We start from the raw sequence: 23,393 nt of genomic DNA on the forward strand, positions 1-23,393 counted from the left end.
ATTTAGCATTAACTATCACCCACTATACACATCTTGTCTTATTATGCATCGCTTCTGAAACAGTTGCTATTATACCTGTACTAATGGGAGGCTGTACACAAGGAAATCACCTAAACTGGAACTTACCAGAATAGCTAACGAATTGCTCCCCTTGCCCCCACAAAAACAGCACCTATCATGTTATCTGAGCAGTAAACTCAACAAAGAATCAGAAACAGTGACTTCCATCACATCCCTGACTCCATTTCCCAAGGCGTCCCAGTGACCCTTACAGGGGTTCATGTCTACGTACTGTCCAGGCCTACACTTCAGATACAGCAAGCTTATAGCTCAAACCCTTATAATTTTTTTTTTTTTTAACATATTTTCATAGCTAGCATTTACATCAGGTGCTGTGGTATTATTTTTTTTTAAATCATTGATCCTGATCACAGTGGGATGCAGCAGTTTAATTTCCACTGCTGCACAGTGAATTGTTTCAGGTTTCCTCTCCTTTCCCTGTCATGCAGAGAGTTTGTTCGGATTTCCTCTCACTTTCCTCATTGTTCTGGGAGCAGAGGAAATGGCACACTTGGAATCCAGTGACAGATGCTCAGGTACGTCAGCTTTTCCACTATGAGCACACCCAGACAGGCTTCCCAAGTGGCAAGAGATGGAGGTCTGCTCAGAAACGCAGTTTATGAGTTCTGTTTTGCAGTCAGCTCTGCTGTCCTTTTCAGGCCCTTTGATATTGTAGCATCATTCTTCCTTAAAGTAAAGGACATTCACCTAGCTGCAAGAGTGCCCTGCTGCTGTCAGTGTTGGGACTGCAGATCAGAGGGCACACCCAGACCAGATGGACGGGGGGGAGCTCAGGAACGACTGCCATGACATGGAATTTTGGCACAGCTTTCCCCTGAAGGGCACCACATCCCCCGCCATTTTCACCTGTCCCTGTGCACCTGCAGGCTGCCTGCCTGGGTGGTGACAGTGCCTCGAAAGAGAGCTGGGGGAGTGTTTGAATCACAGAGTTATTAAGGTTGGAAGAGATCTTCCAGACCATATGGTCCAACCATCCCCCTACCACCAATGTCACCCACTAAACCACGTCCCTAAGCACCAGGCCCAACCTTCCCTTGAACACCCCCAGGAACGGTGACTCCACCACCCTCCTGGGCAACCCATTCCAGTGCCTGACTGCTCTTTCTGAAAAGAAATGTCTCTTCATTTCCAACCTGACCCTCCCCTGGCACAACTCGAGGCTGTTCCCTCTCGCCCTGCCATGAGTTATCTTCCATTCCCAATGCCCGTTCTCTCATTTTGTGCTCTGTCGCTACAGTTCGGCGTGTTTTGTTGCGTTTCAGGCACTTTGGTAACTACCATGCACATGAAAACAAGGATGAACAATGACAGTTTTTGCCGTTTGTGGTTTCTTTCCCCCACACTGGTACTCCAAAATGAAGCTCTGAATAAGTTAAATTGTTCCTTGCATGCGTGCACTTCGGGGGCTGGCTCGCTCATTTGCCTGCTTCCTCTACAGCCGCAGGATTCAGGAGCAGGGACTCCCTGCACACCACACACGGTGCCCAAGCACCACGAGAGCCGACCCACAGCCCTGCGGCCCCTGGGCGTCCCGTCCCGTCCTGCACTACAAGTCCCACAGCCGCCCCGGGGCACACTACAGCTCCCAGCGTGCTGCGAGCCGCGCTACGAGGGGACGGCACAAAATGGCGGCGGGAGCGGCGCCGGGGCGCCCGGCCGAGCAGGAGGCGGCGGTGGAGGCACCGGCGGAGGAGGAGGAGGAGGAGGTGGCGGCAGCGGCAGCGCAGAGCTTCAAGGAGCTGGTGAGGGGCGATCGGAGCCGCTGCCGCTCCCTGCCCCAACCAGAGGGGCGCCCCGGGCCCGGGGGAGCTGCTGGTGCTGGGGGAGGACACGTGCGTGGCAGCGCTGCCCTGCCCGGCCCTGCCCGCTGTACGGCTGTTGCTGCCCCGGGTGCTGCCTCCCGGCCGCTTGCCCCTATTCCAGTTGCAGCAACTTGCCTCGGAGTTTTCCTTTTTTTTTCCGTCCTAATGCCATCTGCCCGCGGAGGAAGGAAGGCAGCTGTCTGTGTGGGGAAAGTTGCTTGTGTAACCTAGGGGGGGAATGAGTAGTTGCTTGCTGATGGCAGTCACTTCTAATGGGTTTGGGAAGATCTAGGATGGGACTGGTGGAAGTGAGCATCTCTGTGAGCAAAGCGTGCTTACATGTAGGTGATTTGAGGGCTTGATGGGATTTGGCTGTGTTAGAAACAAGCGTGGCTCTGTTGCAGTATGTATGTAAGGCAGTGACTTAATTTAGAGCTGCCTGATGATATTTGTCTCCATTTCTTCTTTTCACTAATATTCAGGGAGTGACAGATGTCCTGTGTGAAGCTTGTGACCAGTTAGGATGGAAGGTACCAACAAAGATTCAAGTTGAGGCTATTCCTGTGGCTCTCCAAGGTGAGTAGCGTGCTCCTCTGATCCCAGGTATGGGTATGGATGCCTCAGGAGCTCTGAGGGAGTAAACTTTGCTGAGTATTGACAGGGCTGAAAGCATCCTCATTTCATCATGGAAGATTTCTGTATAAAAGGAATTTCAGTGTTCATTCTTATGTCCTTTCCTGATGGAGCTTGAAATGTTAATTTCCCCTGCAACACTGCCTGAAATTTCAGACTTTCAGATTAATGTGTGGGTTCTTATGTGTTTGCTACTGTTGGATAATTCTGGCACTCTGTGTTAAATATAATTGTTTTCAGTTATTTGAGCTGCTAGTCACCTTTGCCCGTGGTCTTTCTGAAGTACTCAGGGATATGCTGGATGCTTCTTGATAGACTTAGGACTGTTCATCTTCTGTTAGAGATCTACAATGTGTGTTTGAAATTGGAGATACCTTGACTGATTGCATAGCTTGTGTAATCTGCTTTGTTGTGAGCATACAATTCCTTGAAATTAGAGTTCTGAAGTGAGAAATAATGAAGCAACTATGACTTTCTATAATCATACTGGACTGCTGGAAAATACATTATTAAATTCAGCAAATATTTTTACCTCTGGAATATTTCATATGAAAAAATAATCCATCATGAATTCACGGCGACAGTTTAATGTAGTGATGCTGGTTTAAAAATGGAAATAAACTTAGTGTCTGGTCTGTCCTGCACTTAACTGTTGTCATGCTCTTTTAATCCATATATAATATTTTCTTCAAAAACAAAAGTAAAATTGTGTTCCTGGGTTTTCTGTTTAAGGCCTGTTGGCAGCATGTTCTCAGCTGTTGGGATTTAGGAAGTTAGAATGGATTCTGCTGATGAATTCTACTCTGCTGCCTATGTGGTGTTTTTTTTGTGTGTGTGTATGTAGAGGACTTGCTGTTTTAATCCTTGCTGGATGCAAGCAGGTTTAGATTACTGTTTTAATCTATGGAACCAAATACATTGCGGTTTGTGAAACGTATGAAAACTTGTATACTGTCAGAAATTTATTTGAAGAACGAAAGGAATCAGGACTGTAATTATTGCTATGGTACATTTGAAATTAAACTCTTAAAATTCTGTAGACATGTTCTGAAGTTCTTTTTTTTCCTTTACGCTTTGTGTATTTCTTTTTTTTTTTTTTTTTGAGGAGCTATTGCAGAGGCTGTTCTTTTTATCCTTAGTGAATTCTTGTACTTTTTGCACAGTTCCTTGAAGTCCTCTTTAGTATAGAATTGTAACAGTTCTTGCCCTTCTTCCTCTTACTTGTAGGCAGAGATATAATTGGACTGGCAGAAACTGGCTCTGGTAAAACAGGAGCTTTTGCTTTACCAATTCTTCAAGCACTGCTGGAGGCACCTCAGCGGTTATTTGCTCTTGTCCTCACACCAACAAGGGAGCTGGCCTTCCAAATCTCAGAGCAGTTTGAAGCTCTCGGATCTTCCATTGGTGTCCACAGTGGTAAGTAGCCTTACCTGGAAGACAGACATATCAGTTGTGGGAAAGAAACTGTACTTGTGACAGTGTGGTCTTCCCTTATGGAACACTCTGCAGTTCTTATGCATTTTATGTCCAAACCATAAGAAATGGAAGTAGGAGAGAATATTCCCAATAATGAGTTTGTGTTCAGTTAAATTGAGTAGAGATCTGCTCTGTAGTATGTTGTAATTTAATCTTGCCTTTTAACTGTGTTATTTTTTGGTTTTGGATATTTTTAGAATTCTGAGACTCTGCATCTGAGTTAGGCTGCAAGGAATAGATTCTGTCTGTAGCTCTTGAACTGTGAAAAAATGTTTGAGGCTGGTAAGGGCTTCAGTGTATAGCTTAAGAGGCCTGGGAAGGTCAGGTGTGTGGAAATACAGTGAATTCTCACAAAGAAAACAAACTTTTAATTGGTCTAGTGCTGTTGTGGGTGGCAAGGAGTGGGAGAAAATGCATAAAGGTTCAAGGGGTTGGCTATTGCTAAATTGAAAGATTGACACTATTCTGTTTGTCCTGCAGCGGTTATTGTGGGTGGAATTGACAACATGTCTCAATCTCTGGCTTTAGCCAAGAAACCGCATATTATAATTGGTAAGTCAATGTGCAGGAGGTATGGGGTATGAATATGATCAAATTGCAGTCATCCAAAGAAAGAGTGACACAAGCTTTTATGTGTTTGAAAAAGTGAAAGTACTTCCTTCATTTGTTTTAATCCTGAGATCTGAGTTCTAGCTTGTTGATGTTTTTAGAGAAGGCATCAGTAACCTTGCTGCTATGAGCTCATTCCAGAGCATTCCTGCTAGATTGCCTTTGTCTTGGCTTTTCATTCTTCTGAAGTATTCAAAACCCTGATCTCATTCTTCTCAGTATATCTCATATGCCATCAGTTTTGTTTTGCTTTTTGAGGGGCTGGATGCTCTTCGGAGAGTCTGACTCTATTAGTCTTACTTCAAATCACTTCAAGGATAACCTCTGAAAGAGTGCTTCCCACAAAGCAATCTGGTTTCTCTTCAGTGAAGAATTCAATTTCTGTAACATGACATACCTCTTTGGATCTTTTCCTTTGTTTTCATTCTTAACTTGCTCTCTCTGATTCTCTTGGTAGCAACCCCGGGCCGTCTAGTTGATCACCTGGAGAACACAAAGGGCTTCAACTTACGAGCTCTGAAATTCTTAGTGATGGATGAAGCTGACCGGATCCTCAACATGGATTTTGAGACAGAGGTAGGAATGTGCTAAAGGAAGATTTTTTGGAACACCACAGGGGCATCCCTTTAAATTGCTTCATGCAGTCATGTAAATGTTTCAGCAAGTAGTTCTGTAGAAGTTAATAGCAAATTGTTGTGAAGATCTGATAATTGCATGGAAGCCTGTGGTGAGAGCTGAATTTAGCAGGAGAGTTCTGCAGAGTACTAGGGGGCATTTTGTCTATGAACTCTACTGATTTCTCTGGAATGCCTGACATGTTATACAGTAACGCATGGGACAATCACATACACCTTCCTGCAGGAATATTGCTTGCTGTTTGCACTGCTGTTTGACTCCTAGAGTGCACACTGCATGACTATCAACAAAGTATCAGCCCAAAACTTCCCATGAGAAGATGGGAAATTTATTCCTAGTGTGAGCTGAAGTTGCATGCGGGGCAGAACTCCTCACTTGGATGACAGTTATATTTGGAGGGGGTTTATATCTTGATTACTGTTCTGTACAGCATTTCTTTCTTTTCTCTTTCTACAGGTAGATAAGATACTGAAAGTGATTCCTCGAGACAGGAAGACATTCTTGTTTTCTGCCACTATGACCAAGCAGGTGAGAGCAGAGTACTCTGCTTTAATTATCTTTCCATCAGGCTACACTTTTGTCTCGGCTGCCTGGTTCATGTCCAGGTTTCTGACAAAGTCTCTGTCCACATGGTATTAACTTACTTTGATCTTCCAAGGTTCAAAAACTCCAGCGTGCTGCTCTGAAGAATCCTGTTAAATGTGCTGTTTCTTCCAAATATCAGACAGTTGAAAAACTACAGCAGTACTACATTTTCATCCCATCCAAATTCAAGGTAATACCCCTGGATACAGAATAAAGAATATGTTCTTTATATACAGAATATATATACAGAATATAAAAAATATATTCTTTATTCTGTATCTTGTCTTGTTGTTCCTACATCTGCAAAATATCTTGTCATTTTCTCTAGCTTGTACTGAACTTATTCTTTAATGCAGCATATGTGATTATCCTTTTTTTTTTTTTTTTTTTTTCCCTCCCTGTTTTTCTTTACAGGACAGCTACTTGGTTTATATCTTGAATGAACTAGCTGGAAATTCTTTCATGGTATTCTGTAGTACATGTAACAATACTCAGAGGACTGCTCTGCTGCTCCGCAACCTGGGGTTCACTGCCATTCCTCTCCACGGGCAGATGAGTCAGGTATGGGCATATCCCACAGAACGGAATAGACAGGAGGCATGTCTCTTGGGAAATGGGCTGTACCATACTGAGTCACAACTACCTTGCAGAAGGAGTATTTCACAACTAGTGGACTGGACTGATCCCTAGAAGCTAATCTAATGTGAGTGCTGCCACTGATTTCTGTAATAGTTCAAAAAACAATTAGAGAAGTGAGTTTTTTATTTTTTTTTGAGTGGTTTCTCCTCCAGTTCTTCTCTAACAGTGTTTCAACAAGAGCATATTAACTGGAGTGAACGTTATTCTCTTTTTGTTGTCCTTTCTTCCAGAACAAACGCTTGGGCTCTCTAAACAAGTTCAAGGCAAAGGCGCGTTCTATTCTGCTGGCTACTGATGTTGCAAGCAGAGGTCTGGATATCCCACATGTAGATGTGGTGATAAACTTTGATATTCCTACGCACTCTAAGGTAAGTTAGTGTGTGTGCTAACTGAGGGTTTCCTGTCACTGTGAGGCGTATTGAGTGTTGAAGCTAGACAAAGAGACAACCTGTCTTCTGCTGACTGGATGTGTAGTTCACACTTGTGTTAATGAAAAGAAGTTATTCAGCCTCTGCGATTGAGTTGATACCTATTATTTGGTTGGGTGTTCTGATCTGGTTTATAGAACTGATCCTGTAAGTTAAGAAAAGTGAGGGATGTTCTCTGTCTTTGTATTTCTGCTTAGAGTATGTGTTTTGTTGTGCTGCATCAAGCAGATTACAGACTTTGGAAATTGTTTTACCATATTACAAGTTTCAGGAAGTCATCTCTGTACCTGTGATACGGGTGTTGTCTTTGCATTTTAAACTGTTGAAAAGGGCAAAAAAAAGAATCTCCGACTCTAATGTTCTTGGAGGATTTCTTTGATCAAGAAAGATGTCTGCACGTTCCACTTTCATATCACAAAATTATAGCAAACTGAAAAAAAAGCGAGTTACTAAGTTTCTTCCTTATAGAAAGCATAATATTATCTTAGGGATGTGACTGTTCACCAGCCTAGTTTCAGAAAGCACACTACTAACATGCAGTTAAGGTTGTTCCCTGTAATGCTCAAAGGTACTATACACTGCAAACAGAAGAAAGTATAGTTCATCTTTGAAGACATTGCTTTTGCCATCGTAAAAGGACAAAAGTTAAAGTTGGGGGACCAGGCACATGAACGACATCATTAATTTTGTGCACCTCCTTCTCAGCTCACCGTGTCACAGAACATGTCCTTTGATTTCTCGCGTTATAGCAATGTCCACAGACACTGCTTGGAGGATAAAGTGTTTTAACTTCTGTAATGCAGTATAAAACCTGGAAAACGGCCCAGAGCTGTAGGTGCTAGATAGAAGCTTCCAAATTGTTCTCATCCATCCTCCCTTTCACTCTGTTTGCCAGTTTTAAATCTACTTGCTAGAGAGTTTGTATGGAAGACAGATGATGTAGAGCACTAGATCCTGAGAATGAAAATGGAGGCATTGGCTCACTTTTATTTTAAATACTGTCTTTCCAAGGAAGTGATAGTACCAGTAATAAGTCATGTGGCACAACTTCTGTTCTGTAGTCTTGAGTAATCAGAAGTGATCTTTTCTTTTAAAAAGAAAAAAGAAATGTTTAAGATGCTTCCACAAGCCACATAATATCAAACCTTAATGCTGCACACAGTCTGAGTATATAATCCTGGCCCTATTTTCTCCCCATTTTCTTCCTCTGCCCTGAAGAAACAACCACACAGTCTGATTTTTTCCCCTACTTCTTTTCTGTGCTCGCTGTGTATATTTTTGGTGTGATATTGCTTATCAAGAAAATTGCTTTCAGGATTACATTCATCGTGTTGGGAGAACAGCTCGAGCTGGGAGGTCTGGAAAATCTATCACCTTTGTCACACAGTAAGTCTTAAATTACAGCAGACTTATTCTTCCTAGTTGTCTTTTAGAGTAGAATACATCTGACCTGATCCTGGTTGAGAAGAAAATACTGTATTTCATTTTGAGGCACCAGTTGGATTTATGTAGCTTAAGGGGAGAGCGTTCAAAGCCCAGGGGAGTGGGGAAGGAGAAATCTGCTTCCAGAATTTATCCTGGATCTATGTAAATATCAGAACTAATTGTTTATCATTTCACTGTGTAATATATGTACATTTTTATAATATATGCAGGTTTAATATTTTTATTTTTTGTTAAGAAATGCTGAAGTATTCCTCTAAACAAAGTGTTTGCCAAATGCTTCTGAGGTATATCAGTGAAGGATAGCATCATATGGATGCATTTAAGAGTTGCTTGTGAGACCATCAGCACAAGCCAAGTGTAGCTATTGGGAGGAATTAAGGGACAGTGTCTGTGGGTAGCGATGACTGAATGAATCCCATCTGGGCTGATTCAGGGTAATGTCTTTTCTCAGGTATGATGTAGAGCTGTTTCAACGCATTGAACACCTGATTGGCAAGAAGCTGCCAGCATTCCCCATGCAGGAGGAGGAGGTTATGATGCTGACAGAACGTGTGGCTGAGGCCCAGAGATTTGCTCGAATGGTAGGTGGTAATGTTTTGTTGCTGTATTTGTTGTAGTCTGAATTTCCTTGTCTGACATAACTTCTGATTGATCTTTTGATTGCATTGCAGGAGCTGCGGGAGCAGGGAGAGAAGAAGCGATCTCGGAATGGTGATGATGATGACACAGAAGAAGCTCTTGGTGTCAGGAAAAAGGTGGCAGGTGGGAAAAAGAAGAAACGGAAAGCCTTCTAGCTCAGTGTTTGGACAAGCTTTTACTTCTTTATGGCTACATGAGCTTGGCAAAAATGACCTTCAGCATCCATCTCCAGTGGATTTTTTTTTCTGGACTGCTTAACATTTAATTGGGTAGTCCAGATGGAAAATACCTTCCTCTCTTCTGCTTTGCAAGTTATAGACTGATTGGTCCACTGTGGTACCATGGGGTCAGTCTTCCTTCCAGAGACACCAGACCATCTCCTCAGGGCATGGAAGCAGATGTGGTTTGGCCCCAAAGAAGTCCAGGGTGGTTCATCTTTCCTTTTGCTGCAGCCTATGTCCGTAACCCAAACTCACTGAGTACATCTGGAGTCAAATAGGTCTGTCAGAAGAAAGGAGAGATGAAAAAGTTAAAAGAAGTAATTGAGTTTCCACAGCACAGTTGTGTTATGATTTTGCCTTAGAGAAGGGACATGTGACATGGACAACTCCAAATATAGATTAATTTTAAAGCTAGCTGGTTTTCCGTGTTTTGTCACTGACCTGTTATGCTTGTTTTGAGTATCAGCTATGCCAGAATGTTTTCCTCCTAGGTCATTCTTATTAGCGATTCAGATGTGACATAAATACTTTAAATGTGTCAGCTGAAGAGTGGACCAACAGAAATAGAGCCAGTTTTGGCTGGGTTGGGCTGTTTACTGCCTGGAATTCAATCCAGAATATGTAAAGATTGGCAAGATCAAGGGTTGTTTTGTTTTGTTCTCTGGCTGATTCCTGTAGTGCTTACAGACTAACACAAGAGGGTGGTATTTACATGGAAAAGCACCCAACGAGCTGGATGGTGGAGAGTAGACTTTTTTTGCCCTATTTATTTCTGTGGCAGTTCTCTTTGTCTTGTACAGAGATCAGCATCATATAAATAGACTTGTGAGAATGGAAAAAATATACTTTTCATATGAGACTTGAAGGTTAGTGCTAGTTCCAACTGGCAATAAACATATTTATACTGGCCACTCTGGTGGACAGAGAAGGGTGAGAAGCTCCTTCATGATCATTCAACACAGAAATGCAGTGTCCAGAACCACCCAAAAACTGGGCATTCTGCTCCGTGAAAAGCAAAAAAAATTCTTCTCTAACAGGTAAATGGAAAGCAGAAACTACTGCAGTAATTAAAACCAGAAGGAAGGTTACTTTCATAGTGTCAACATAAATCTAATATACACATGTATGCTAGTCAGAATGCCCCAAACAAAAGTATAAATGCAACACATTTTACAAAACATGAATGCTAATCAAGCTGTATTTTGTAATATGGGCGATGTGTTTTCTTTAAGTCAACTCTCTTACCTTCATGAGGAACATACTAGTGTTGAGAAGAATGCCTGAGTTCTAACTTTCTCCTTTTTTGTAATAGTTTATTCAAATCTTCCACATATTTGTCTTCAAGTATGATGATTCTAAAGCAATCTAGGATTAGTGCAGAACTCGGATATGTTGACTGCTGAAAGCATTCCTATAAATCAGGAAGAGAGTGTGCATCTTCTGTGGGCTTTGCAGCAGGGAGGCAGGAGTAGAAGTGCAGTAACAATGTTAATTCTACAGGGTCCTTTGGTAGGCATCCACTTGGGTAAGAGAAAACAGGCCCAGAAAGCACCAGAGATAGAGGAATAAAAATGAGTGAACATATGGGTGGAGATGCAAATGCTTGTTCCCTATGGAGAAAGGGAGCTCTTCTGACTGCTCTTCAGGTCTGCTGGGTGCTTGAATTTATGATTCATAAAATGCATGGGATTAGACCTGTTATCAGCAAATTAAGATTATGTGAAGATTGTATTATACTAAATGAAAACTCCCCAAGTTTCTGGGTCCCTTGAAAACCCATGAGTGCTCTCTCAGCTGTGGAACTTGGGTGGCACACAGAGCCAGTCCTGAACCAATCTCATAAAGTGATGTGGAGGGCAATTTTACTGCCAGAGGAAATGGGGCAGGGTCATTCCTTCCAGAAGCTGCACGGGGCTTTCCTAACAAGTTTTACAGACTCCAGAAATCTCTGTGCTCTTTCTTGTGTGGAAGGCTGTATCAGCGGGGGGGGGGGGGGGGGAGGGAGAATATCTGTCTTGCCCCTAGTAGCAAGAACAGTGCAAGAGAGAAGTAGTATACTCTTTGTAAAAGGGTGCAGATCCTCCGTGAGAGGAGTGACGCCTAGACAGTTGGGCACCTCCCTTTGGTTGGAATGATAAGCTGTAGAAACCATTGGCATTAGAAAAGCAAAGGTCTGCCCACATCCACGTTCTCACTGGTGCCTCACCTGCCACAGGTATGTGCATTCAATTTCAACTAAAAATACTTCAGCCGGTTGGAGTGGCAGGAAATAGATTCTTACTCTGACTGTGCCACGAGGGATAGGTTGGAGGGTGTTTATACAACCCAAGTAGAATAGGGAGTGTCTAAAGATGAATTTGGTCAAAACAATTTACAGCCAGACTAAAGCAAAATCTGTGGCTGATCTAATGAAATGTGAGGGGAAAAGAATGGAGCGAGACCTGTCTCTCTCTGGATAAAAGAAAATACCAGCACTGATATGTGTGTGGCTTTGTGTACTAACTGGTGCGGGCGTGTTTGTTCAGTTAGGAGGACCCTTGAAGGGCAATTCTGAAGCATACTTCTACAGAAGCCTCTCAAGTCCCTGCTCACCAGGGAGCTGAGGTGGAGGATTAACTTTAGTGAAATCAAGCAGGATCAGGCTAGCACAACCTGCCAATTTTTGTAGTTGAAACTCAAATGAAGTTTCAACAAAAGCTGTTCTCAAAAGCTGTTTTCTGCACTCCCCGAAGGTGAAATAATGAGAGGATGGTGGTTTATATACTTATAAAGCATGAAAATATTTATTACAATTTTGATTTCTAATGCTGCACAGATGTTAACCTCAAGTGGTAAAGAACTGGAATATAATGTCTTTCATTTTAATATTACAGAGCTAGCAGAGGCAGGACAATCTTTCGGAGGGGAAGAGTAAAACATTGATGTTAGGGTAGAAAGCAGGGTTGTGTTCAGGCCTAGTACTAGGAAACCAAAAATTGTTTCTGTTTTATTGTTACGCCACATAAACATTATGAGGATAGCTGCAGAGACGTAGCATGGTTCCCTGCAACCCTACCATGATCCAGAGCTGTGTTATCTGACCTGTCTGAAATGGATTTGGTTGTATCAGTTCCGCAGGGCAGTGCCCTCTGCACAGGGGTTACACGACCAGACATAGGCAAGAAAGCACAGCTGGGAACCAGTGTGGGAAATCCCAGGGATTTATACTCTGTGATGGCAGCCCAAGTCTGCTTAAAGTAGTCATAGGACTGAAGGTGGATATATCAGCTCAGTTTGAAGGTTGTGTGTGGAACGCAGTGTGGTCCAAAGACCAGACAGCCTTCCTTTCAGTCAGCCCCCAAGACCAGAGGTGACAGTGGTGACATTCTTGTAACACCATTTGTTTGTGCTATGAAGAGCCTCGGATTACGTGGGAACTGAGTAAAAAGTGATTGGGAATCTGGAGGAACTTAGTTATGAAGCAGGTCTGAAATTAGTAAACATTCACAGGTTAGGCAAGCACTGAAGAAGGAAAACATCCAACATACTTTAAAAGTTCTTAGAAGTACTTGAAAAGGAATGGAATTGATTACATGACCTGTGAAAGACACAGGCATGTACCAAGCATTTTGATCTTGTATAAATATGAAGTTGTAGTTTGCCTGCGGTGGCATGCAAGGACTTTCTGTGAACACTCAAGTGAGCAATTATTTCTAGTAAATGTTGCAGCACAAACAAATGCTGTAAAAATACAGTTTTGGTGCTAGAAGTAGTTGCATAGTCATTCTGAATTCTTACAGGCTCTTGCATAAGTACTTACCAGTTGATCTGGGGGAAAAAAACCTCACTGTGTAAACTCAGAGAATCAGAATATGAGTTTGACATAGAAGCCCAAGCTTTGGGTTAACCCCTGAGTTTTGAGGAGGGAAAAAAAAAAAAGTTGAAGGAAACTTTCTTAGTCCTTAGAATTTGATTATTTTTTCTTTCTCCTGGTCAAGCTATGAAAGCTCCTTCTGAATAACTATTTGACAGGAAGAGTAGAGGATGTTTTTTCTCTGGCACCTGGGAAGCGAGAATAGTCTCTCTGGCCATGGGATGGATACAGCAATGCCTCCAGAGCTGTACCTCTTCCTGAGAGTCCTCCAGATGTGGGGAGACACTAATGACAATAGCACTTTCTGCTCCCAAAGCCCCCTGGGACATGGGTTTGTGCCTTCCTGCCTATGATAGGCAAGTGCACATCATGTTTCGTGGGAGGGTATGTGTTGGACTGTGCCAAGGTCATGCCTAGTTGTGCAATAGGGGATGGCAGCACTGTGCAGTTTTCAGCTGTTTACACTGTTGATCCTTGGGGAGGGGTGGGTGCCCTTGGAGCTTGTTCAGTAGTTTTGGCGGAAGTGTTTGTAAACATGAAGCTGTGCTGATTAGAGGCTGATGCAGGGTAATTCGATGTGCCCACAAGGAAGAGAGCGTACAGCAAAGATTTTATCTCTGCCTTCTCTGCTGGAGGATCATCATAATTGCAGAGATGTACATGCAGCTTCATTGCCTTTCTATAATAAACTCTAGTGGTAGGACTTCGTCAGAAGTGTCTGCCTTTCATTGTGCATTTGGCTTGGTATTTCTGTGAAAGTTCCTGAAGACGGAAGATGCAATGTGGGCTTTCTGTGTGAAAGGGGGAAAATGTTTTGTCTTCCATTCAAATCCTAGCAAAGGCAGAAAAAGTTGACATGCCTCTCACAGAATCTATTTCTTCTGTCCAACACTTCTTCCTTTTTATATATTTTTCTTAAGCAAGGTAGCTAGTCATCACGTTTCCCGTTTGGACTGATTTAAATCCCCCATATCCTCTTCAAGACTTTTCACCCACAAACACGTCTCTGTGTAAAGAAAAGCAAATAGCAAAAGTTGCTCTGCAAGTCTTCCATGTGAGGTAGAGGGAGGGTTGCATGATAACTTTGAATTGCTTCAGTTATGTTGGCTTTCCAGAAGGAAACTATTCTTGTGTGTTTTTCTTGTTCTTCTGATCTATCCCATGAACCAGGGCTTATGAATGAAATCTGTTGGCTTTAATATAGAAAAAGGTCTTTTGCATAATAAAAGTTGATGTCATAAAAATAACTTCTGTGGAGTAGCAATGGAAGGCGAGTGCAATATCCATGGAGCAAGCCTTGCAGAGAAAGTGTGGAGAGTTGTTCGGTTTTACTTAATGTAACAAAAAGTAAGGAATGATAAATTTGCTACTAGTGACTGATTTCCTGTTCCTTCTGTTCATGTGCATACATGCAGGTGTGTTAAACCTTTTATCTTGGTGCATGCTAGAGGCTCTATATGGTTGTTAAGGACTAGTCATCCCCAAACACAATCAACAATATAAAGCAGATACCCTAACAGACCCCTTTGACAGAGCCTAGACAGAATCAGTTTTCTTTTCCTGCAGTTGCAGGTCTCAGAGATTCTTAGAGATTCTGCAGATCTTTGGGCAATTTTCCACTAGACTTGTCATCAATATGTATCTTTGTCTAAGGCTGTCCACACCCTTTCACGAGGATTACTTTAGGAATCTTGGAGTCGCTTTTCCAATTTTTAAGAAAAGTTTAGGTGAAAATGCAAGTTTTAAAAAATGCAGAGTATTGGCTCTTCTGTCCAAAATGGATAGTACAGAAACTGTTTATAAATGATCTGTGGAAGAAATGTTAGCAGTAATTTGATAGCCTATTGGCATTAAGATCAAATGTAGAGGGAGCTTCCCTTCTGCCTGCTTGGTGGTCCTGCTCCAGTCAAGCTTCCTATTTTCAGTCAGGTTTGTTAGGGAACCTTTGTGAGGCACCGCACTGCTAGTTGATCAAGGGAAAGGATTGTGCCACTCTGCACTGCACTGGTGCAGCTTCAACTTGAGTGCAATTTTGCACACCACAGCATAAGAAGGCCATAAAACTATCAGAGTGTGTCCAAACAAGGGCTATGAAGATGGTGAAGGGCCTAGAGGGCAAGACGTATGAGAAGCAGCTGAGGCCCCTTGGTTGTTCAGCCCCAAGAGAGCAGGCTGAGGGGAGGCCTCATGGCAGCCTGCAGCTCCCTCATGAGGGGAGCGGAGGGGCAGGTGCTGAGTTCTGCTCCCTGGGGACAGTGACAGGACCCGAGGGAACGGCATGGAGCTGGGACAGGGGAGGGTCAGGCTGGGGGTTAGGGAAAGGGTCTGCACCCAGAGGGTGGTCAGGCACTGGGACAGGCTCCCCAGGGCAGTGATCATGGTACCGAGCCTGACAGTGTTCAAGAAGCGTTTGGACAATGCTCTCAGACACATGGTCTGATTTTTGGTTGGTCCTGTGTGGAGCCAGGAGTTGGGCTCGATGATGCTTGGGGGTCCCTTTCAATTCAGGATATTCTGTAATTCTGTTTTATACATACAGCAAAGAAGGTTCTTGGTTTGGGGGGGTTCTTTAAAGCCCTTTGGGGCTTTAAAGCCCCAAAAGGGGTTTTAAACAACCTTTGACAAGCAGAGATCTGAAGCCAACCATGGCTAGGTGACCCTGCCTTCACAGAATCACAGAATCACAGAATTTCTAGGTTGGAAGAGACCTCAAGATCGTTGAGTCCAACCTCTGACCTAACGCTAGCAGTCCCCACTAAACCATATCCCTAAGCTCTACATCTAAACGTCTTTTGAAGACCTCCAGGGATGGTGACTCCACCACTTCCCTGGGCAGCCTGTTCCAATGTCTAACAACCCTTTCAGTGAAGAAGTTCTTCCTAACATCCAACCTAAAACTCCCCTGGTGCAACTTAAGCCCATTCCCCCTCGTCCTGTCACCAGGCATGTGGGAGAACAGGCCAACCCCCACCTCGCTACAGCCTCCCTTGAGGTACCTATAGAGAGCGATAAGGTTGCCCCTGAACCTCCTCCTCTCCAGGCTGAACAAGCCCAGCTCCCTCAACCGCTCCTCGTAGGACTTGTTCTCCAGGCCCCTCACCAGCTTTGTCGCCCTTCTCTGCACCCGCTCAAGCACCTCGATGTCCTTCCCGTAGCAAGGGGCCCAAAACTGAACACAGGACTCGAGGTGCGGCCTCACCAGAGCTGAGTACAGGGGGACGATCACCTCCCTAGCCCTGCTGGCCACACTGCTTCCTATACAAGCCAGGATGCCGTCGGCCCTCTTGGCCACCTGAGCACACTGCTGGCTCACATTCAGCTGACTATGCCTTGAAGCGATCTGTCTCCCAGGATCTGGACGCTTGTCTCACTGACCTTCACAATGACAGGACAAATGTGTCATCTTCTGCCTGCTTTGCTGAAGTGAGGTAACTGCACCAGAAGCCATGTTGAGCCTTAAAATTAATCTTGGATTGAAAGATTTCACAGGATTCACATCCTGTGAAATTGTGCATGGCCCCAGGCCCACCTTCAGCTTGGAAGTGTTCTCTGTGATTGAAATGGGCAATGGGCTGGGCCCTGAGGTGGAAGACAGGACTGCCCCCTCTGAGCAGGTTATCCTGCCTGCTTGGCACCTCAGCGAAATCTCTGCCCAGACAAGCAGAAATAGGCAAGCTCTGATTTTCTGCATTGTCTGCAGGATTGCATCACTACTTAGTCCTCTCCCATCATCTGATCAGATAAAGCTGAACCAGGGACTCCACTGACCTTTGGAAGCATTTGGTGACTGCAATCCTGGGGCAGTGCCAGCTGCAGGTGAACAGAGCTGGGAGACACCTCTGCCAGCGTGGAGGAATCTCTCTGCATGGCCTAGGGTAGGGGAGCCCCTCTGCCCCTGAGTCCCTGGGTGCTGCCTCTCTTCCTGCCTTCAGGCCTCTTAGACTGATTATTTCTGAAGTGTCAGCTGAGGCCTCCTTTCGTGTAATTAACCAGCACCCAAATTCAGATGGCTCAGGCTTGCTGAACCCTGCTGCTATGCCCCCTGAGCAGGGTTTCCTGGTGCTCAGCATGCCCCAGAACATGGTGCCTTATTAAGCTTCCATTATTCGGTGCATTTTTGGGACCTCTCATCTCCTCCTTACCCATTCTTACATGTCTGACTTCCTGCTTTCACCAAGACAGTCTCACGCATGCAAACCCCTTTCTAAAGTAGCTCCTGCACTCTTCCCTGCTCGCCTTGCCATCTGATCAGCCTGCAAGCAGGTCCCTAAGCTGCCCAAGAGATGGTTCTCTGCTTTGCTGCTCACATCTCACCATGATATGGTCCTGTGGGCTATTCTTCTTGGCAATGGGCAGGTGCCTGCCTGGCCCCTTTGCCTCCAGCTCTGCCTGCCTTGTGTTTTCCAGGGCAGGGGGAGATGTCAGCTGCCTCAGCAATTCCTGTGTGGCTCTCCCTGTATTGATGGCATTTTAGGAGACATTTGTGCTTTCAAGCCTCTTGCTAGAGGAAACTACTGCAGCCCTGTGCAGGTGGTGGTCCCTCCACTGCACAACTGCAGGACTATCTTATCCAGTCAGGGACAGGCTGGGGTCTGTGTTCATAGATGCTCGAGAAGATGCAAAGCAATGAGATAAATTAAACAAGGCAGTGGAGACCCTGCTGGGCCTGCAGGACCAGTCTCTCATTGCTTGATAATGTAGGACTGCTTGTTAGGAAGTGGTGGTTAATTTGTATTCAGCAACTTGCATTAGTCTTAAATCTGATTGGTGAGTAAAGAGAATGATGGTTAGACAGAGGGCAAACCTATCAAATTTTTCTGCTGTCGTGGAAGATCACGATACATCCTAACCAGTAACACTCAACAGCCCTGTTTCTCTGGTTCACAATAATACATGAGTGGTTAGGAAAATCAGATTTCAATTGGCTGGCAAAGGTTTTAACTATGTGTACATCTAGATTAACCACTTTAGAGATTGGGGATTAACTGTTATGTAACAGCAAACATTTTTTAATTAGAAACAGGATGGCAACAGATGCTGTGTTTGCTAAAGAAGCCAGACTGTCATTTAATAAATCCAGAATGTGTGTTTTGTTTGGCAGGATCACACACAGATTGTCGCTTTCCTTTGGCTTTACCTCTAGTAAAAACACAGTGCTGGTCAGACAGGTGAATCATTATAGGTTGGATTGAGTTCATAGTTGGGGTGTCAGGTAAGAGCTGAAGCTGGTTTAGTGCTGTTCGAGTTCACCACAACTTCAGATTCACTGTGTGAGTTCAGTTCTGGTTCAAGGGAACCTAAATGTAAGCTGGCTGATTGTGTTGAGGCTGGTTCCTTAGAGCTGGAACAGCTATTTAGGCTATGAAAGCCTAGTATGAGAAGTCATAGGGCTGTTGATGAAGACATCTGTTGACCCAATCCAGAATAACATCCAGACTCTAATCCCATGTAATGTAAAATCTCATGGTAACTTCTTCCCCTACATACATAATGGCTCTGTAACTTGGGGATCAGCAATAATTTTGCTCAGATCCATAGCATAAGTGGAATTCCTTCATTCCATTACAGCATAGACTTTTTTCAGGAATATATCTTAGCTTATCCCACATGCGATATGATGTGTCATGTGCCAAACAGAAGGTCAGAGCCAAAATGTGTAGCAATTCCTTTAGCCTTCTAAGAATGTAATCACAAAGGCAATAATTTTTCTGTGTGATTATGTGAACCTCCCTGCAGGTCCCAGAGGTGGGTTATTACTTGCTCCCTAAAATGTGGTGGCATTGTCTGATGCCCAACAGTGGCTAGGTTATACCCTGGGGTGAGGTCTTACATGTGGCCAGGGATTCCTGGAAAAGCACTTCACAGCTTTTTCAGCAGAGCTGCTCCTACACCAGTCAGTTTTTTTCCATTACTGCAAATAAATGTCTGTTGTAGCAGTTTGTTAATAATGATCAAGGAAGAGATGATCAGCCAATGCAACAACTGTGGAAAAGGAGCAGAACCTGCTGTGGGGAGATTGCAGCTTCCATTTGCCATGGGAAAGCATGCACACACCAAGGGCAGTATCATCTCTCTGATGCGTTGCTGGTTTGCTGATATCATTAGCTGAAGCTGTGTTTGCATTTTTAAGGAGGTTATTTGGCAACTAAACCTTCATTAAACACTTCCCTGGGGCATGGCTGTTACTGGGACTGTGTGTAACTTTGTTTACCAAGCAAAGCATCCCAGGGCTGCTGGGTCTGGAGAGCCCAGCAGCTCTCCAGGGACAGTTTGTTGGCCCATCCCACTAGAGGAAGGGTGAGAGTGAGTGAGGGGAGAGGAGTGGAGCAGGGCCAATTTTTAGCTTAAAAGGTGCTCCTTAGCTGAGGTTATTGGTCCAATTTGGCCAAAATCCACTGGCACATGCTCTCTTTCTCTCTGTACCACAAGCCAGAAGCTTTGCAAACCTGACTTCTTCCTGCCAAGTTCTCTCAGTTTGACTACTAAAAATGGCAGCACATTGACATTCTTCCACCTAGCTTAGAGGAGCTCCTGGGCTGTCAAGAAGGTTGGAGGAAACATAAGTAATGCCAGAAATTTGGCAATCAACTTTGTGTTCTGTCTAGTTCAGACACCCCTTTTCTCTTTTCCTTCGCCTCCACCCAGCCCTGGGCACAGCATCCAGACTGGATGTTCCTGGAAAGCACAAGTTTCTAGTTGATGTTTAACTGTGTAATGCTCTTTCCTAGCCCAGCATTGCATGTTATTTCAATCTTTGTACACGCAGTAAGTTTGCAATGTCTTTTGTGACCACCGAGCAAGAGAAGAGGAAAGCACCTGGCTCAAATGTTGGCAGCCTTACAATCTTATCTTAAATGAAATCCTGGGGTGAATCAGAGAAATCAATCCCAGCAGTAAAAGAGGAGACACTTCAAGTCCTGCCAGCTGTTCTGAATCACCAGTGGAAATTTCCATTTTTGAACTTTCAATGGAAGGATGGCTTTTTGGTTAAAGGAGTGAGGAAGAGTGTGTGTGTGTTCATTCTCTATGTGTGTGACTCCATGTGTAAGGCTGCATATGCTGAGTTATTTTTCCTTCGCATTTGTTGGAAAGATTAATATGGTAAGAGTGGAAATTTTATATATAGACTGCACTTTCCAGTCAGCTCTCCCCTTGAGATCTCCACTCTTTATTACGCTAGAATTAAAGGGAAAATAATGAAATGGATTACATTACGGCCTCAGCTTCAGTTCTCAAGTACTTAATCTCCCTGGCTAGGATTCAAATCTGTGGCCTTTAAGTGCTCCATCTTATAAAGTGCAGACACTGAACCAAATAGCATTTAAAGAGTGTAGATTTTTCAGATCCAACTTTGGAAAGCAAGGGAAGAGGTCCTGTCACAATGGAGCATGGGCAGAACAACCTGCAATGAGTTTTTAGGGGAAAATCTTTTCAGTGGTGCTAGTGGCTTGCACTTGTCCTCTCTCTCTTATACTCTCTGGCTCCTGCCTTCACCAACGCACTTTGCAAATCCTACGTTTTTATCTATTTTTAATACCTATTGCAATAGCAGAGGCAGGGGAGATGCAGGTGGCGTGGGACTGGGTGCGGCCAGGCTGCTACGTGTGCATGCCTGCGAGCAAGAATGTGTGTTCGTGTGCGGGTAAATGCCCACCCAGATTGGCTAGAAACTGCAGTGAGAGGCATCATCTTACAGAAGCAAGAGGCTGGAGCTGGAATGCTCTCAGGCAGTTTAGGCACGCCCACTTAAATTTCTGCCTTGGTTAAACAGATACAATAGGGCACTGTTTCCTCCCCATTTTCCCTAAGTGCAGCTATTTGAATGTGTATCATTATGTCATAGATTTCGATGCTGTTTAACCACTAGATGCAGCAGGCATGCATAAAATGAGTATTGCTATGGCTCTTAGTGAGCTTAATGTCATTGGTGATACTTGGAGGTTGAAGGTCTCAGGAATGTTTCTTGTGCAAAAACAGCCCTCCGCAGAGCTTCTTATCCAAGCCACAGCTATCAGATGAGATCAGCATCACACTCCAGGGCAGAAAGTATGTCTTGGAAAATCTATTGCCAACAGCCACCTGTCCAAAGAGATGGTCTGAGCATCTGCCAGTGAGCATCTCAGCCAGCCACCTCAACCCCCAGCAAGGAGTGAAAAAGGAAAACTAGCCAAACTCCAGTGGGCAAGGAATATCAAAGGGAATCCTGTTAGAGGCCAGGCAGGGTACCTAGATGAGAAGGACTGGCACAAGGGAAAGCAAAAGCCAACTTCTGGTGCAGTTGCAGATAGTTTCTTTGCCAGGCTTCACCAGTTAAAGATGCAGCCAGACATCCCCTCCCTCCTAAATCATTTGCCCAGCCTTGGGATCATCCTTTTCTCTCTCCTAGAAATGTAGGTTCTTCTGATTACAATTTGGCATGTCTTGCTTTCCAGGGGTGTCAGGTCACATCCCCACTGGTTGGTATGTTTTCAGATCCCCTGTTTCCTGAAAGTTGCATGCTTCTCCCCAAGTATGTGTCTACATACATGACCCATCAGTGCAACTTTCTACTTTAGGGACACACAGCATCAGCACAGAAGTGGATGATGTTAATGCCAAAAAGGACTGGAACCCTATTAGCTCCCCAGGTGGTGGGTACAGGATATCTCCAGAAAACTACATCTGAAGGAATGACTTGGTTGTGATCAGTGAAGCACTTATCAGCATATACTTGGAAGTCCAAAAGGAATTGCTAAATCTATTTTTCATTGAATTTTCTCACAGCCTTCAAGGGCACCAGTCCCGTTTCATGAGAAGGCTCTTCCTAGGCAAAGTGATCCCAGCCACAGATGCTCATAGTTGTTTTCCTCTTCTTTCTTCCTGTTCTTGCTCAGGATTCTGCACTTATAGTGTATGAAGAATAATGTGAGTTGGTCTAGGTGCAAGTCTAAGTATAAAGTCAGGACAGTTTAGGTGGGTGCTTCAGGAGCCAACCCCTGGGTTTCCAGGTACAAAGGTAGCCGTACCTGGGATTGCATAAGGAAGCAATCTCATTTGCAGCACAACAGAACATTTTGTTCCTGATGGAGGAGTAGACAGTCTATTTCTATCACATTTCCAGAAGTAAGGTCTTCTAACCAATTAGGGATGTTCTGGCAGATCATTCACAGAATTGAAAGTCTCTGTTTGTAATACATACTCAGTAGCAGTGGTCTGAGTATTTTAACAAATCTCCTTGCTCTCCTGTCCAAATCTCCCCCCTCCCAGAAAATGAACCCTCTGTACTAGGAATCTGGGCATTTAGGAGCCAGGAATACAGAGAGGTTGGCCAAAACCTATTAATTTAATGAAGAAAGTGTCAACCAGCACTTCTGGCAAAGTAACACACCACTGTTACATACTGGAAATGTTTATTTTGTTAGTGAAACTGAAAATGGTAAGCAGGACACGTGCAATTTGGAAGAGCTGATGGCTGCAGAGACAAGTAACAGCTCTGAAGGACACCGCTATGAGTTTTTTTTTGTTTGTTTGTTTGTTTCAAATTTTTTAGAAAACATTCACTTCTTGGCGTCATGTATTTCATTTCCAAACAAAAAGCACTTGACTCAGGTAGCGTTTTTGGTAATCCTTGGACACGTGCTTTCTGAGCCAAAGCAGAGGGGCTTCAGGGATGGGACCCCCAACACAAAATCCAATGTTACAGGGAGGTGGCACCCAGAAATGACAGCCCCTGCCCTCGTCTTCACCCCTGACTAAGGCAGAGTGCTCCAAGCTGGCTGCCTGTGCTGGAGGTCTGTCACCTCTGGGCTAGTCCCCTGCCCCATGACTATTTCCAAGGGTGTTGTAATGTTTGTATCTGATCTGATTCAAGACCGCAGGAAATGGAAGGGGCAGGACAGGGTGGAGGCTGCTGCAATGTTAGCTCAGTATGAAGGAGATAAGTGCTGGCAGGGGGAGTTTTCAAGGAGAAAGTCTGCTCTTGTGTTGTCAACATACTGCACAGGTAACTAAGCAGAAGGAATGACACAAACATATTCACAATTCAGTGAATATCACTGACCAAAAATACATATCATTTAGACATTCGTTACAGAGCACTAAGCACTGTCTCTCCCCATGTGTCTAATTGCTTTATTACCTCTTTTTATAGAAGTTACGAACTCACTCCCTGAACCTCCTTGACACGCTCTCTCCTCCAGACCTGTCTGTGATGATACGGGCTGCAGTGCTTCACCCTTGACAGATGGCTCCATGCTGAAGCTGGTGGAGCAGGGTTGGCCCTGGACTCCAGGGCACTGTGGGCAGCACCAAGCATTGGCACCTCAGGACCAGAGAAGGGGAAAAGAGTAGAGCCAACACAGAGGGA

At 44.2% G+C, this 23,393-nt stretch overlaps 1 protein-coding gene across 1 annotated transcript; it reads left to right on the plus strand.

Moving 5' to 3' along the window:
• Positions 1-1,705: 1,705 nt before the first annotated feature.
• DDX47 (DEAD-box helicase 47) lies at positions 1,706-9,609 on the plus strand. Its single transcript, XM_084302021.1, has 12 exons — positions 1,706-1,823; positions 2,366-2,459; positions 3,744-3,932; positions 4,473-4,544; positions 5,059-5,177; positions 5,694-5,765; positions 5,896-6,012; positions 6,237-6,383; positions 6,692-6,829; positions 8,205-8,275; positions 8,787-8,916; positions 9,007-9,609. The coding sequence occupies exons 1-12, from the start codon at positions 1,707-1,709 to the stop codon at positions 9,127-9,129; spliced, it is 1,389 nt and encodes a 462-aa protein (XP_084158147.1). The 5' UTR covers position 1,706; the 3' UTR covers positions 9,130-9,609.
• Positions 9,610-23,393: the final 13,784 nt, after the last annotated feature.

This window comes from Netta rufina, assembly GCF_964035555.1.
Source record: "Netta rufina genome assembly, chromosome: 1".
NCBI lineage: Eukaryota > Metazoa > Chordata > Aves > Anseriformes > Anatidae > Netta > Netta rufina.